The 15,582-nt window shown below is 40.6% G+C and overlaps 2 protein-coding genes and 1 long non-coding RNA gene across 4 annotated transcripts; 2 read left to right on the top strand and 1 right to left on the bottom strand.

The window, feature by feature from the left end:
• The first annotated feature begins 1 nt into the window (after window position 1).
• On the top strand, window positions 2-2,861 carry elovl8b (ELOVL fatty acid elongase 8b). Of its 2 annotated transcripts, none has more exons than XM_056252283.1 (8): window positions 2-405; window positions 863-944; window positions 1,056-1,243; window positions 1,412-1,492; window positions 1,642-1,698; window positions 1,803-1,917; window positions 2,178-2,305; window positions 2,375-2,861. In XM_056252283.1, exons 2-8 carry the CDS (start codon window positions 887-889, stop codon window positions 2,540-2,542), a joined length of 795 nt encoding a protein of 264 aa, XP_056108258.1. In that variant the 5' UTR covers window positions 2-405; window positions 863-886; the 3' UTR covers window positions 2,543-2,861. The 2 variants fall into 2 exon arrangements, with proteins under 2 accessions (XP_056108258.1, XP_056108259.1); XM_056252284.1 differs by having other exon boundaries at window positions 3-405; window positions 879-944.
• A 1,625-nt stretch (window positions 2,862-4,486) lies between these two features.
• Window positions 4,487-8,620, bottom strand: LOC130086102 (uncharacterized). Its single transcript, XR_008807202.1, has 2 exons — window positions 8,378-8,620; window positions 4,487-4,699 (listed from the first exon to the last, which is right to left on the bottom strand). It is a non-coding gene; the product is annotated as an uncharacterized LOC130086102 (long non-coding RNA).
• LOC130086101 (zinc finger and SCAN domain-containing protein 29-like) lies at window positions 4,783-6,490 on the top strand. The gene is made up of 3 exons (XM_056252250.1): window positions 4,783-5,199; window positions 5,285-5,395; window positions 5,873-6,490. The coding sequence occupies exons 1-3, from the start codon at window positions 4,809-4,811 to the stop codon at window positions 6,133-6,135; spliced, it is 765 nt and encodes a 254-aa protein (XP_056108225.1). The 5' UTR covers window positions 4,783-4,808; the 3' UTR covers window positions 6,136-6,490.
• Window positions 8,621-15,582: the final 6,962 nt, after the last annotated feature.

Raw genomic sequence — 15,582 nt, 5'->3', positions numbered from 1 at the left:
TTTTCTGCGCCCTGAATGCCCTTCCCTTCCCTGTCTAACACTGGCTTGTCAAAATAAGAGTTAAGACATACATTTTTTAATGAACGTGCAATTATTTATAATCTAACACACATGTGAAAAAAGGCTTTACAATTTCAGAACGTTTAACGTTTTATCCTTTGGTCTATTTGAAAAGAAAACCTGATTTGTATGTTTTACTTGGCAACGGTAGGGCTTTTAACTGTGAAATATGAGCTGTTAAAACTGGGTGCAGTCCAAAGTTTTCCTTAGTTCTGTGCACTTCAACTGATAACGCACTATTTTACTCAAATAATTTTGTGGAAGTTCAAAGTTGCCATCTGACCGTGCGCTTGTTCTGAACTCTTCCACACAGTGCGATACGTTTGTACGTGTCCTCGACCTCAGGTAAGTTCACCGGCAGATTTATGTTGATTGCAGACTTATCAAAATATGGGTTAATCCATATACTGTAAAAACAATAACTAGAAAATAAAAACGCACAATGTACTTTAAATTTCATGGAAAAAAAATCGGATTTTGCACTAATTGCAAGAATGTTTTGGATAAGCGAAGAACGTTTTAAAAAAAGTTCACTCAAACCATTTGTGTTCAAACAGACTTGTTCGACATCAAGGAAGTCATACAAATCTGCATTTTCATTATATCAGATCTTATTCACGCATAAACACACTATATATTATGCTAATTCGATTTATTATAGAATGGATATCTATGAAATGTACATGTTTCATCTGCATAGCAAAAAGTAATAGTGGTAATAATAAAAACAACTCTTGGTTTTACGTGTTTCCCCCTCTTCTACTGTCAAATGCTAGTCTTGCAAATTTAATTTTAATAACAGAGCAATCCTATATTAGTGTCCCCTATGGAAACAACGTGGCAGAGAGTGGAATCCATGCACCGCTGGATTCTAGAGAATGGGGGTATGATTTATTTAATATTATTAATGTGTGATTTATTATAATTTAATTTGTCCACAAATAATAATGCACAAATATTCAAAGCTCTTTGTTTGTGCCGTCATTTTATTTCAGATAAGCGGACGGACCCATGGCTTCTAGTCTACTCTCCTGTACCGATCATCTGTATATTTTTGTGCTATCTTGGTGTTATTTGGATCGGACCCAAACTTATGAAACACAAGGAACCAGTGAACCTAAAAGCAGTGCTTATTGTGTACAACTTTGCCATGGTCGCTTTGTCTGTTTACATGTTCCATGAGGTACATTATACATTACTCTAGTCTAGTTCAATCCAATAGGTGCATTTTTTTAAAGGTTATTTCAAATACTTCTGTTAAAATAACTTGGTCATCAAATCTTTAAAAGATCCATCTGCTCATGTCATGATCTGCTGTTATCACCAGTGTATTTTTCTTTTCTTTCCACAGTTCTTGGTCACATCATGGCAGGCAAACTACAGTTATCTGTGTCAACCTGTGGACTATAGCCGCAGTCCATTGGGGATGAGGGTGATTACGTCTGTTCAGCTGTTTGACATGTTGCCTAACCAATAATTCCTGTATTGAAAATCATAATTAAATTTGTTTATAGTGTTATCATGTTTTACATTCCTATAAAGATGCATTTGTTTTCTAAACATCACTTGTTATACTTTTAGATGGCCAGTGTATGCTGGTGGTTCTTCTTCTCTAAAGTCATTGAGCTTAGTGATACAGTGAGTTTGTCTAATTTAACAGATATGATTAGTGCAGATGTTTTCACCCAGGGTAGACATGCAGTTTTAAAAAATATGCTTTCTCTGTCAATTTCCACTTGTAGGTATTTTTCATCCTAAGAAAAAAGAATAGCCAACTTACATTTCTACACATGTATCATCATGCAACTATGATCTTTAACTGGTGGGCAGGAGTGAAATTTGTGGCGGGAGGTCAATGTAAGTCAAAAATATGTGCCTGAACATGCAAAACACATTGAACTGATAAATTGTTAACTTTATAGTCAGTTACTAAGGTAGAAACAAATCTGTTTTTATCAATATTAGTTAATATGCACCTTTATTTCCCCCTAGCCTCTCGGATTTTTATATTTTAGACCCATTAAATGTAACAATTATGCTATGCGTGTAATTATTTTTTAACAGAATATCTTGTATTTTATTAATTTAACTGTGTGCCTTTTTGCCTATTCTTTCAGCATTTTTTATCGGGCTGCTGAACACTTTTGTTCATATTGTGATGTATTCGTACTATGGCCTGGCCGCCCTGGGGCCTCACATGCAGAAATATCTGTGGTGGAAGCGCTACCTCACCTCACTGCAGCTGGTAAATACACATAAACACACACGCATTGCTAATCTGGTCACAACCTCTCATTACATCCTCTCATTACAGGTCCAGTTTGTTTTGCTGACTCTTCACACTGGATACAACCTCTTCACTGAGTGTGACTTCCCTGATTCCATGAATGCAGTTGTGTTTGCGTACTGCGTCAGCCTCATTATACTTTTCAGCAACTTTTACTACCAGAGCTACTTAACAAGGAAGAGCAAGAAGTCTTAATAGTTGGTCCACATGAAGAGGAGAAGAAATCACCCACTTTTTGATAGACTATTTTTTCCATCGCTGTTGAAATTGAAATCAGGCCTCGATTATATTTAGTCATCAGGACTAAAAGGATTTGTTGAAACAACTGACCTCATATCTAATTTGGGTTGTAAATATAACTTGTCTAGTAGAGATAATGTTTTATTATCAGTCTTGTTATTTTTTGTGCATTTTGGAGCGGTGAAATCTCCTGTTTTGTCATCAACCAAAATAGAACTTGAATGTAAATGAAGAAGTGTAATCTCATTTTAAGTAAATCTAGGATGGAACATTATTAATTGTGCTAAACAGCTTTGTACTATCTATCTTATCAATTGTGCGTCTCTATTAACAATAGTGAAGTGCACTAGATGGCACTACAGTATGTACATAACTTGACTGCAGCTGTTCTCGCGATATGTACGCCAGGGTTGCCAAGTCTGTAGTTTTCCCGTGGGATTGGGCTACTTTTTGGGCAAATAACAGTTGCCGCAGTGTGATAATTCAATAATTGATGATATTTACAACAGAACTGACTCAACATTTAATTGACTTCAGCTGAACAACAGCCGAAATCATAGTTTTCCTGTTAACACTGTAAAGCTGCTTTGAAACGATCTGTACTACTGTATGCGCTATATAGCCTAGCCTAATTAAAGGTGTCTTTACTTGACTTCTCACATAGGCCCTACACGGGATAAAGGTTTCAAATGTATTGCATAAATTATATTTAACCGAAATCCTTTAAACTAAATATTTTATATTTTACCAATGATAATACTGATTGATGTTAAGTTGGTGGGCCACTGCCCACTGCACTTTTGAGGTGTGTTTGCTCGCTACGATATAGTGGTTTTCATTTTGCATAACAGTGACTGTAGAATATGTATTTTAGGTAGGAGGAGAATAGCATATTTTGAGTTTTGATATTTGGGATTGTAGTTGGGCTACTTTTGGCTAGTTTTTTTATGCAGACCTGACTACACGCCATGCTCACATAAAGTGTCAAAGGGTGTTTGAAATGTGAATAAACAGCAGGCCTGATATTAAAGCAACACCATGTGATTTTTCCTCAGCGGTCGCCCTACAGTTTGGAAGCAGAATTGTCCATTACTGCTGTCGTAAATAATTTAGCCTTCCGCAGCCGACTGTCGCACGCGCACGCTCCCTGTTTATCCAGCACCGGCTTTGGAATCAACAATGGCAGACATCCCAACCTGCAAGAAGTCATTTCAGGGAGGTATATCTTGGTGACTGGATTGTTGACGGCTGGTGGCGGGTTGTGGCGGGTTGACTAGCTTTCGTGAGGCACACTCGCAAGGTCTCTTGCTCTCTCTCTCTCAGCCGTGCTCGCGCTATGTATGTTATGCGCGCAGTATGTTCTGTCTCGCATGCGCGCTCTAGATTCCGGCAGATCTGAACTAATTTGCGGGCATCAGGGAGACGCAGGAGACTCCCGGGAGACTTGGGATGTCTGCAATGGCCACAGACAATTTGAGGAAGTGGTGGGGGAAGTGACGTATGCCGTAAAGCAGTCGAATTTTGTAGTTCTTTTTGTGCACGGGTTCCTACCCGAAACCCGAAGTTACATAGTGCCAGTAAAAGCGATACAGACCACGTCAGGCTATGGCAGACGTGTCATTTAACTTATTTTAAGTCGATGTACCATCGCAAGGGTCTTGGAAATATATTATGAAGGTTGAAAAACTACATAGTGTTACTTTAAATAATCCAAATCAGCCGTTTAGCCTGTAGTAGATCGTTCAGTATTGCAACAAAAAGACAAAATCATAATAGTAAGTTATTGAACCTACAAAACATATATCAAATCAAGCTGCGCAATTGAGATTTCAGCAGAGGTGGACAGTAACAAGTACATTTACTTGAGTACTGTACTTAAGTACACTCTTTGAGTATCTGACTATAGCCGCGTTTCCACCGCAGGAACTTTCCCCAGGAACTAGGAACTTTGGGGTGGTACTCAGTGTGTTTACACCGCAGGAACCAGGGTCTAAATGAAGTTCCGGGTAAAAATTTCCCCCCCAGAAAGTCCCTGCTGGCGAGGTAGTACTTTTTCAGAGTTCAGGAACTTTCGGGGTGGGACTTGTGCGCTGAACATGCTGATTGGTTGAGCTCACGTCACATTTGATTGGTTGACTCCACACAGCATTTTATTTTAGCCGCCATTTTTAAAAAACGCGCTTCCTTGCTTCGTGCAGTAAAGAGTTGTCGGGAAATTAATATGGAGTTTACCAAAAAATACGACCGCTGGACCGACGACGAGGTCCAGGCTTTAATAAGCGTATTTGCGGAAGAAGAAATCCAGCGGGAACTGGAAACGGCAATCCGCAATGAAAAGGTATACCTGAAAATATCGAGTCGGTTATACGAGCTGGGCATTGTTCACACTGGAAAACAGTGCAGAGAGAAGTTAAAAAAATTAAAACAAGACTACAAAAAAGTCAAGGATCACAACAATAGAAGCGGATCCGATCGGCGTACTAACAAGTGGTTTGACCGCCTGGACGCGTTGTTGGGACACAGGCCGGCATTCTCTGGAGCAGCGGTGACAAAAGACTCGGCAATTGCATTTTTGGAATCCATTCATGATTCTGAGGACCAGTCGGTTGAAGGTAAATTATCACACCTCTACATGATATTGTCTTAAACTCTTTGCAGTGATAAAACAAACTAACTTTTTTCAACGTGTTTTTACAGATGAAATGAATGGCCCCAATGATGTGCAGGCAACAGAGACCAGTGTGTTTTCCCCTGCAATCACCAGTAGCCCTCGTCCCATGTCTTCCGCCGAAACACACACACGACGAGGTATTAAACAACGTTGTCTATTGATAAAAATATACTTCAAAACTAGGGGTGTAATAATATATCGTGCAACAATATATTGCAATACAAAAATGCAACAATACGTATCGTGGACAGTTCACCCAAAATAAAATTACTGTGTGAGAAAAAAATTCAGGTTTTTTAGTGTCAGTACTACATTAAAATTATGTTGATATTAATGTATAATCTAATGCAATGGGGGAATGTTTGTGGGTCCTAATAATGCCAAACATCTACCAATGTTAAACATATTCGTCTAAAATAATTCAGTATTTTCAGCTTCAGAATTATGTTTATTCTGGTGTCACCATTGTCCTTGAGTTACAAGCACCAAGTCCAAGCATGGAGCATGATGGCAAAGTTTTAAATTTAATATTTTGTAATGAAAACACTTAAAATACGTATTTTATGGTTTTCAGGGTGGGCTTGTGTATTTATTGTCATGTGTTTCTCCATTAGGGAAGAGGAAAAGGGATTGTGACTTTCTTGATGCGCTGAGGGACATGGAAGATTCTAACCGGACCGCCCTGCAGCTTGGACAAGAACAGCGTGACAAATATATGCAGCTGTTACTTGAGAGCCAGGCTGAGGAAAGAGAGATGAGGAGGCAGGAGTTGGCGTTCCTGCAGTCGGAAGCTGAAGAAAGCAGACGGCAGCAGAGGGACTTTCAGGCCGGGTTTCTGTCTGTTCTTGGACAGTTTGCCCAGTCATTCAAAAAGTAGCCACTGAACTCTGAGATTGCACTTTAAATTGAACATTTGCATTTTTTGTTTTTATTTGCACAATTCTAATTTTTATGAGGGCCGGGTTTCTGTCTGTTCTTGGACAGTTTGCCCAGTCATTCAAAAAGTAGCCACTTGAACTCTGAGATTGCACTTTAAATTGAACATTTGCATTTTTTATTTTCTTTGCACAATTCTAATTTTTATATATTGTTTGCATTCCTGCAGAGGGCCAGGTTTCTGTCTGTTCTTGGACAGTTTGCCCAGTTGTTCAAAAATACATTTGTATTTGTTTTTCTTTACACAATATATTACTGTTCTCGTAATTTATTTCTTTTCACATGATTGTATTTTAAAATATATATGTTTAGTAAGCAGTACTTGCCTTGTGTTAAATAAAGTTTGTAAAATGTCACTTTGAGATCAAGTGCCTTTTCATCTCAATGGTAATTTTAGCTCTTACATAAGGTCTTGAAGTGCTGGTTAGATGTAAAACATTTCTGGTGAAAGTGCACAGGTTAAAATAAGCAAAGTGTAGGTAATTTAAGTCACTCATGAAATTACATTTTATATTTGACAGCCAAATATACAGGTGAAACTCAAATTTAGAAGTATTGTGCAAAGTTGTTTCAGTAATTCAACTTAAAGGTGAAACTCGTATATGGACTCATTACATGCAAGGTGTATTACATTTTCAAGCCTGTTATAATTATGACTATACGTCTTACAGCTTATGAAAACTTCACATTTATTCTAATTTTGAATTTGATTTTCATAGCTGAAATATCTCACTTTGCATTTAAGTTGAATTACTGAAATAAAGTTTTGCATGTTATTCTAATTTTCAAGTTTCACCTGTAAACAGAAGGTGATAACAGAATAAATTAAAACCAAAGCATGATTTAGAAGTAATCATTTTTATTTACAAAAAAAAGTGTTACACAGCAAAAACAATGTACAACAGGTGTATACAGCCTAAAAAAGTGCATTACAGCACCTGAAGGTTATTTTTCCCTTACCAAAAAAAACAAACTTTATGGTGTGTAGCCAGTGATAGTGCAGTTTCCTACACTGTAGTCAAAAACTTCATTAGGCCTGTACGTGCATCAAGACCCTCGGCCTCTACAGTGGATGACAGTGCCCCGTCAGGCTGGTTGAATGTACCCGTAGTCCATTCTTCTCTGAACTCATCACCATTCATTTCACAGAGGTTATGCAGAACACAACATGCGACCACCAGGGATTTGACCTTGTGTGTATTGCAGTCATTTCGTTTTAGCAAACACCTCCATCTGCCCTTTAGTCTGCCAAAAGCATTCTCAACCACCACCCTGGCTCTGCTTGTTTTATGGTTGTACACAAGTTGTTGGGGTGTCAGTCGTCCGTTGTCGGTGAAAGGTTTCATCAGCCAGCTCTTCAAAGGATAGGCTGCATCACCAAGGACATAGTACCCCACATCATGTCCACAAATGTTCTTGGTTACATCAGGTAGTAACAAACCCCGATCCACTAGGTCCCACAATCCTGACAAACGTAGCACTCTGGCATCATGCAGGCTCCCTGGCGCTCCTAAAAAAACATTCCAAAAGAGGCCTCTTCCGTCCACAACAGCCTGTAGGATGATCGAATGCCAGCCCTTCCGGTTGAAGTACTCTGTGTGGTACTCCTCTGGTCCAAGAATGGGGATGTGTGATCCATCAATTGCACCTACACACTGTGGCAAACCCCATCTGCACTCAAAATACGTCGCCATTTCTTTCAACTTTTCACTGTTTGGTAACTGGATAACTTCTTGCATGAGTACCTTCTCAACAGATGAGCAGAAATCGTGAACACAGTGACACACAGTAGCAACTCCGACTCCAAATAAATGAGAGATGCTTCTATACTCAGAGTTGGTCGCAAGTTTCCACAGTGCAATGGCGATTCTTTTTTGAATGGGTACACAATGTCGGTAGTTTGTGTCATGTCTCTCCAGTTGGGGTTGCAATCGACGACAGAGGTACAGAAAAGTATCCTTAGACATCCGGAAATTCTTTATCCACTGTGCTTCGGTGAAAGTTGGAACCACGCTGTCCCACCATTCTGTTGTTCTAGTGTGCATCCAAACCGATTGCGAAACACGACGCATTCGATAGTACTCCCATATCTAAAACACACAAAAGTTGCAAAAAATAAGTTGATGTAATCGATAATAACATTATTCACAACTCTTGTTAATTTTGGTGGATTAATTTCTTACCAATCTTGTTCTTTCTGCCCGATGGCGCGCGTTCGTCCCATCCATCTCACGGTCAATGTCCACTATAGCTGATAACAAACGTTGTCTACTTTTATATCTAGCATTACGAGCTTTCTGAATACGCTTTAGTATTAATGCTCGTCTCTTTTCTGCCGTTTTGTTAATTACCTCGTTAGTAAACCAATAGATCGCACACAAAAGCAGCACAGCTTGAATATCCTCCATACTCAAAACAAACGCGTCGCGCAGACTGGGAGGGAGGAGCAGTCGCACGCAGTTCAACGTCACCAGACTAATTTACATAATCTTCCCGGTACTTTAGACCGCGGTGTAAACGCAGTAGGCAACCGGTCTGGGGGAAAAAAAAGTTCCTATGAAAAAAGTTCCTGGGACAAATAGTTCCTGGTAATTGCGGTGGAAACGCGGCTTATCTGTACTTTACTTGAGTATTTTTTTTCTGGAAAATTTTACTTTAAAGGTCCCGTATTATGCCCCTTTTCACAAGATGTAAAATAAGTCTCTGATGTCCCCAGAATGTGTATGTGAAGTTTCAGCTCAAAATACCTAACAGATCATTTTTTACAGCATGTTTAAATTGTCATTTTTTGGGGCTCAGAAAAACGCGCTGTTTTAGTGTGTGCCCTTTAAATGCAAAATAAGCTGCTGCTGCCGGCACAGGGGGCGGAGCTTCATGCGCTCGCGCTCAGTCTATGATGATATTGATAATATCAGAAACTCTCAGTAACGGTGTTCATTTCGAGTCGGACAATAATGCCTACAGAGTCAGAGTGCTGTATAGAGACGGAACAGGTATAGTTTAGTAGTTTAATTACGGTTATTATAACGTATTTGTCATCTGCTTGTATGTATCCATTATTTATTAATAGCCTACAAGTCTGCTGTTTCGGACCCAGTGGCGCCTCCAGAAACTTTTCATAGGGGTGGCCAGATGGGGCCACTTAAAATCTTGGGGTGGCACACCAAAACTATAAACCATAATTTCAGAATTTTATTCTACTGTTGTAGTAAACCGGCCTGTAGAAAACTATCAGAAAGACTTAAGGAAACTCCTACTGATATACTTTGGTTTATTGTGTTATATTTAATGTTAGCTTACTAATGATATTAGTAGGGCCCTACTAATATATATTATATATAATGATATATATATTATATATATATATATATGTATATATATAAGGGCCCTCGCCCCACGGCAAATTTCCAGATACTTACATAATTGTGATGAATTTAATCCTTTTTAAGTTATTATTTTGCAGTGTAAGATTACAGTTAACACCTTTAAATATTACATAAATGTACTATGAATTTTTAATAAACTTAATGAGTGTATAAATCAGCAGCAAAAAGTAATTCTTGAAAAAATATGCACAGTAATTTTATAAAATCTAAATATGTTAATAAAAAACAAATTACTATTAGTTCTCTTATAAAATTCAATCAGGCAATCATACATTTCACAATTTTATAATTATATATTAATGTCAAGAATTCAGAAGTGCATATATAACCTACACTACAAAGAAATAATTTACAATTAAATTATGCTTATTTTAAATGTATTGAGCAGGCTAGGTATAACAAAATATATTGGCTTTTAATAATATTTCAGTGCTCAAACCCATGATAACATGAAAAACAGAGCGCACACAGCGTGTATGCGCATCTCGGGTGCAGAATGATGTGCTCAAAGCAACATGGTGACTCTATGTGTGCAGCAGCGCTGCGCTGCGTGCGCATTTATAAGTTCACGTCACAAAGCGAAGAAATGTCGAGCGCACAAATCCTAGTGCGAATTGTTCCTTTGTTTCAGTTTTATATTCCAGTTATTGTGGGTTTGATGTCGATTCATAGTCCCTGTGATGTGTGTGTGATGATCTAGCAAGCACACGGTAGTGAGTCGTTTAAAAACAACAACAAACTCCAACAAAATAAAGTGCAAATTTTATGCAAAGCTACAGCCTTTTATCTACAGATCATGCATTATAATGTGAATATATCATATTGGAGAGAGTTTTACCGTGCATCCAAGAGGCGCGCGCGCTGTTTGAGTATGAATGGAAAAGTGATTGACAGCCGCAGAGAAGGGAAAAGGAGTTTCCATATACTTTAATGATGTAAATAGACTTCTGTCCCTCACATTAAGCTATGGAATGACTTCAGATGACTTTGTCACCCAAACTGACGTAAAAAAAAAAAAAAAGCGGGAGGCGCGCTGTTTGTATCCCTGCTTGTCAAAACGTGGCAAAGACACATCAAAAAGCTGCTGTCACAAAATACTGTAACCATTTGGCACTTAAAAAGCACGTCACGACACATAATGCCCCGTCTTCTTTTACTAAAGAATATTTTTGACTTATTTATGAAATGCATAACTGATGCTACTAAATTTTATTCTGGCCGTTGGGGTGGCCAGTGGGGTGGCCAGGAGTCGGCCAGGGGTGGCCGTGGGTGACCCCCTGGTGGCGCCATTGTTCGGACCAGGTCCGAATGATGATCAAACATATAACGTTACTGATGAGTTTAATAAAGTTTATTGTAACGTTACATCACACAAAAGATGAAGCGTAAGTTTTACTTCAGAAAATCACCGTAAGAGCTGAGTAAACAGTAAGTTATAAGAAGTGCGCAAATTGGGGGAGCATTCTTGTGGGCGGACGTTAGTCAAAAAACTGTTCTACTGACGTCATTAAAGAAGGAAGTAGAGGGATGTAGGCTACTGCTAGTCCAAACTGGACACTGTAGTTCGATGTAGGCGACTTCTGTTAAATAAAATATCTCGCTTGGCTTTGAACTTTGAGCTTTATAATTTTACAGATATTATTTATACTCTAACAACAACATTACACACTAACTAAAGTTTGAAACATGGGATCACGAAGAACGTCTCCGGTAACCTCGGTTCCCTGAAGCCGCCTTTCCACTGCACACGACATTTGCATACGATTGTCGCATTTCGCCCCCTAGTGTCAGTCGCACGGAACTTTGAAATTGGTCGTGAAGCAACCGTTACCCTAAGTTACCTAACCTTACTATTCACAATGGTAAATGAATGATGAATGTAATGCATGCATGAATATATCCACACAAAACAAATGACCCCCAATACATCTAAAATAAAAACAATAGATTTTACAGAGCTAATCAATATAAATATTGATTTAATAATTATAAAATATTTTTTTCTGATCCGGGGAGGTCTGCGTTTGAACTGAAGTGTATACCCGCGCCGAATTACGTTCAACACCCACGGCGAAATGCCCGGAATAGCTTCCCATGCTGTCTGGAAACAACTGAGTGTGGGCTGAACTAAACCTGCGGTCATCGCCGCTATGTGAGGGCTGGAAATAGACACCTCGCGCTTCCCGTGAGGTGCCTTTATAGTTAATGACCGTGACTCTGCGCTGCTCGAGGGCAGGGCGGGTAACACAGTGTGTGGTGCAAGAGGAGAAAAAAGCTCTGTTTGTGAAGAAGTAATTTGCTTTATTTTTGAACACACAACATAACTGCACGTGTCGCTCGCAGAACGCTGAGGGACATGCTCTCGAGCGCGTCGCTTGGACGCGGGGCCATCCTGGCGCTCTCCTCTCCTCTTGCCCGAGCGGTCAGGACGACTGCTTGGGCCTCGCCGGGGACGCGGTGGGCTTCCTGCGCGGGCTCCTCTGAGCCGGCCTCTTGTTTCCCGCTCCATGCCACTGGCCGCTTCGGCCTTTACGGGCATCCGGTCCCGGGCGCGGCGCTGACTGATGCCTGGCCCCAGCTTAAGGTTGACGACCCGAGGCGGAAGACGAGAGAGAGCGGGGGTGCGGCGGCGGAGGCATCGGCGCCCTCTGAGGAATCACGTGACTCATCGCCTTCGCCTTTTTCTGCGTCTCGGAGTATCGCTCGGTTACCTTTTCCACTGCGTCTCAGGGGGGATGCGGAGGTAGCCATGGTCTCCCACCTCGTCCACGGGGGCAAACATGGCCTGGGTTGAAGTGAGGGTCCGCGCCGATTGCGGGGGCGCCCACGACTTCACCACGTGCTCATGCACGTCAGGAAAGAACGGTGTTCCTCTTCTCGAAGCGGCCTGACGGCGGCTCGATTGGAGGAACCACGTATCCAGCTTGCTCTTTGATGGCTCATCGGGGGCTTTCCACGATAAATCCAATTCCTCGACGGCCTTCGAGAGGATACGGAAGAGCTCTTCCTGCAGGTCCGCCGGGGTCTCTTGCTCCGTGGTTGCCAGAGGAGCGCCTGCTCCGCACCCCAGTCGTTCTCGGAGGCCGACAAGGACATAGAGTCTTCCTCCTCACTCGCCCCGAAGGACACGAAGTCAGCGACCTCGCGAGGGGGTTGAAAGGAAGGGTCGGGGAAACTCACCGGGGGTCGAACCTCGACTCCACCGTTGGGGGGGCCTGCCAGCAGCTCGGAGGCGGCAGCAGGCCCAATCCCCGCAGCAGCGCGAGCTTCGTCCCGCCTGGCCTTGAGGGCTCGGAGGGACATGTCCGCACAGAGATCGCAGGACCCTCCATCCCTGAGGGCTGACTCAGCGTGGGCCAGCCCCATGCACGCGACGCAAAACAGGTGCATGTCTGGGGGCACTATGGGGCCCGAGCATAGGTTGCAAACGGTCGCCATCGGATGCTGGAGACAGTTCAGGTATCTCCGGCGCACCTTCAACGACAGCGAATTGATCCAAAGTTTGTTGAGTAGTATCAGCTTTCTAGCACACGATTTGAGCGTGAAGAGAGAGATTCTAAAAAGGAATTGGCGCTCACTTGCATATATACTGCTACGAGGTGTCAGTATTTGCATATTCGCGTCAATTGGCCAGCTCTGCTGGCGTTAGCCTATAAGATTTCAGCGGAAGTGAAGGATGAGAGGAGTTCCCATATACGACATTCGTAATGTCGAAGTTCCGTAGCCTTGATAGGGAACAGGACCTTAAAGGGCCCCTATTATGGATTTTTGAAAATGACCTTTCATGTATTGTGTAATATAGCTCTAGGTGAATGAAAACATCCTGCAAAGTTTTAAATCTGAAAGTGCACCGTATATTGTCTTTCAAAAGTAAGAATCTTTTTTCAAACGAAACGAGTCATAAGCCGTTGCGTCTTGACGTATTCACACAGTGCGCGTGCGGGCGGGGAGGCAATATCGCGGGCTAAGTCTCTCTCTCTCTCTCTCTCTCTCTCTCTCTCTCTCTCTCTCTCTCTCTCTCTCTCTCAGATTACATTTATTAAAGAATAAATGTTCACAGACAGACAGGCCTTAGATCAAGCCAGGATTAGGCCTTAATTCAATTAGGGCATTTAAGTAGCTTTATAAACGTGCCTTACAATAAAAAACACCACTGTGCATCTTGAGACAAAACAATGGTACATATTTTAAGTTGGTTTCAGTTAAATCAGCTCAAGCATGCATTTTAGTCTGGGAGATTTAAGCCTTGTCTGTGAAACAGGTGACTTAAAACTGACATTGCAATATTTTTTACTTTATTTATGAATTCATTACCAATAGTAAATTCAGATTGTAGGTCTTAGAACTACAAACTGATTATCTCTAATTGAATTACTTTATTATTGACTTTTTAAAACATGGAGACAATTTAAATTATTATGTTCTAATGAAAGAATGACTGAGCGGTCAACGTGGCCAAAGTTTTTATGTTATAAACTGACAAATTGGAGCATTTTGGTAGCTTCCAAATGTCTTGCTAACTAATTTTTTTTATTCGTTGCCAGGACACTGAGTGTGTGTGTCAGTGCATTTAGAAGTATTAAAACCATGAGATGCCTTTAGACTGAGATCATGGAAGTGCTGCCTGGAAATTTTCTCATAAATTGTGCGTCAAGTCTCTGATGTAACGCATTACTGGTAAACAAAACAATTTGCTTGAGCAGGGAAAACTGTTGAATTGACCTGTTCTTAAATGTCTGTCTCTTGGGTTGCATAGACATTTTTCAGTTTTTACACATGGCATGCATCATGCCATGTGAATTATTTATTATCTGTGGCCAAATCTAAACATGACATTGGTAAAATCCTACTCTGGAGGAGGTTCTCTGGCTTTTTTTGCTACCTAATTGTGTCACTCTCTAACTCACAGATTGTACTCGCAAAACCAGGATTATTGACGTTGTGTACAATGCCTTCAACAATGAGCTTGTGAGAACCAAGACCCTGGTGAAGAACTGCATTGTTCTGGTGGACAGCACACCATATAGCTCACTATAAATAGATGAGAATTTCTATTATTAGAGATTCAGATTGTCCATGGACCCTCTGCAATGCATATTGCACACAAAAATGACAAGAGCTTTTCCAAAACCACCAGCTCCAATATTATATTTACACAGATGCTATGCACACTTTTCAAAGAGCTTGTAATTGCTTTGGTGATTTATGTTGATTAATATGGACTATTGATGCCTGCTGATATAGACAGTTATGTCCTTACACGCAGGTGAAGAACGCAGTTGACAGTCACCTCTGTAGTCCTTTTTGTGTTCAAGCTAATATTAATATGGGTTAATGGCATCTTAAGCAAGAATACATATTGTTTTCGAATTTAGCACTAATATTGAAGTCAGATATGCAATTAATGACCGGGACATTGGTCCAACAATCCCCACCATGAACGACATCAGAATCTTTCCCAGATAAACCTTCTTGAAGCTTTTAACTGCATAAAAGGAGGGTCAGTTCCTGCAGGTAGCTTCTCTGTGAGGTTTCCACACTTTTCCCATCATGGATCTTTTGAGACAATCACGATCATCTCCATTTTGTTTAAAAAAAAAAAAAAAACGGAACATTGGCAAACAGTTGTTTTTTCAACAGCACTCATCCCCACCAGTCCATTCAATCCATAGTCCAAAGCAAATAAATAACAGTAGATTTAGTAAAGTCACAGGATGTTCTCATTTTTATGATCATTTGACACATTTCCCATTAGAACCAGAGACTAGACCAAGAAACTACATTTTATGTTTCCCTCATGTTTATTTGACATCTGTTTATTTTCCATGTACAAAACCAGTCAGAATGGTCTCAGTCAAAGACAAATCTGTTTAATTAAGAGTCACGTTTAATTAGTAAGAGTCACAGAGCTTCTGTCTAAGTTTGCTTTTTATGTTCTGTTTCCTCAGCCGGTATTGCGTCCAGGCCTGGCCGTGTGGTAAAGTGGGCGGAATCATCTTGGA

This window comes from Rhinichthys klamathensis, unplaced genomic scaffold (assembly GCF_029890125.1).
Source record: "Rhinichthys klamathensis goyatoka isolate OS25496 unplaced genomic scaffold, OSU_Roscu_1.1 h1tg000094l_1, whole genome shotgun sequence".
NCBI classification, from domain to species: domain Eukaryota; kingdom Metazoa; phylum Chordata; class Actinopteri; order Cypriniformes; family Leuciscidae; genus Rhinichthys; species Rhinichthys klamathensis.
This window is presented reverse-complemented; position numbering and strand designations above follow the sequence as displayed.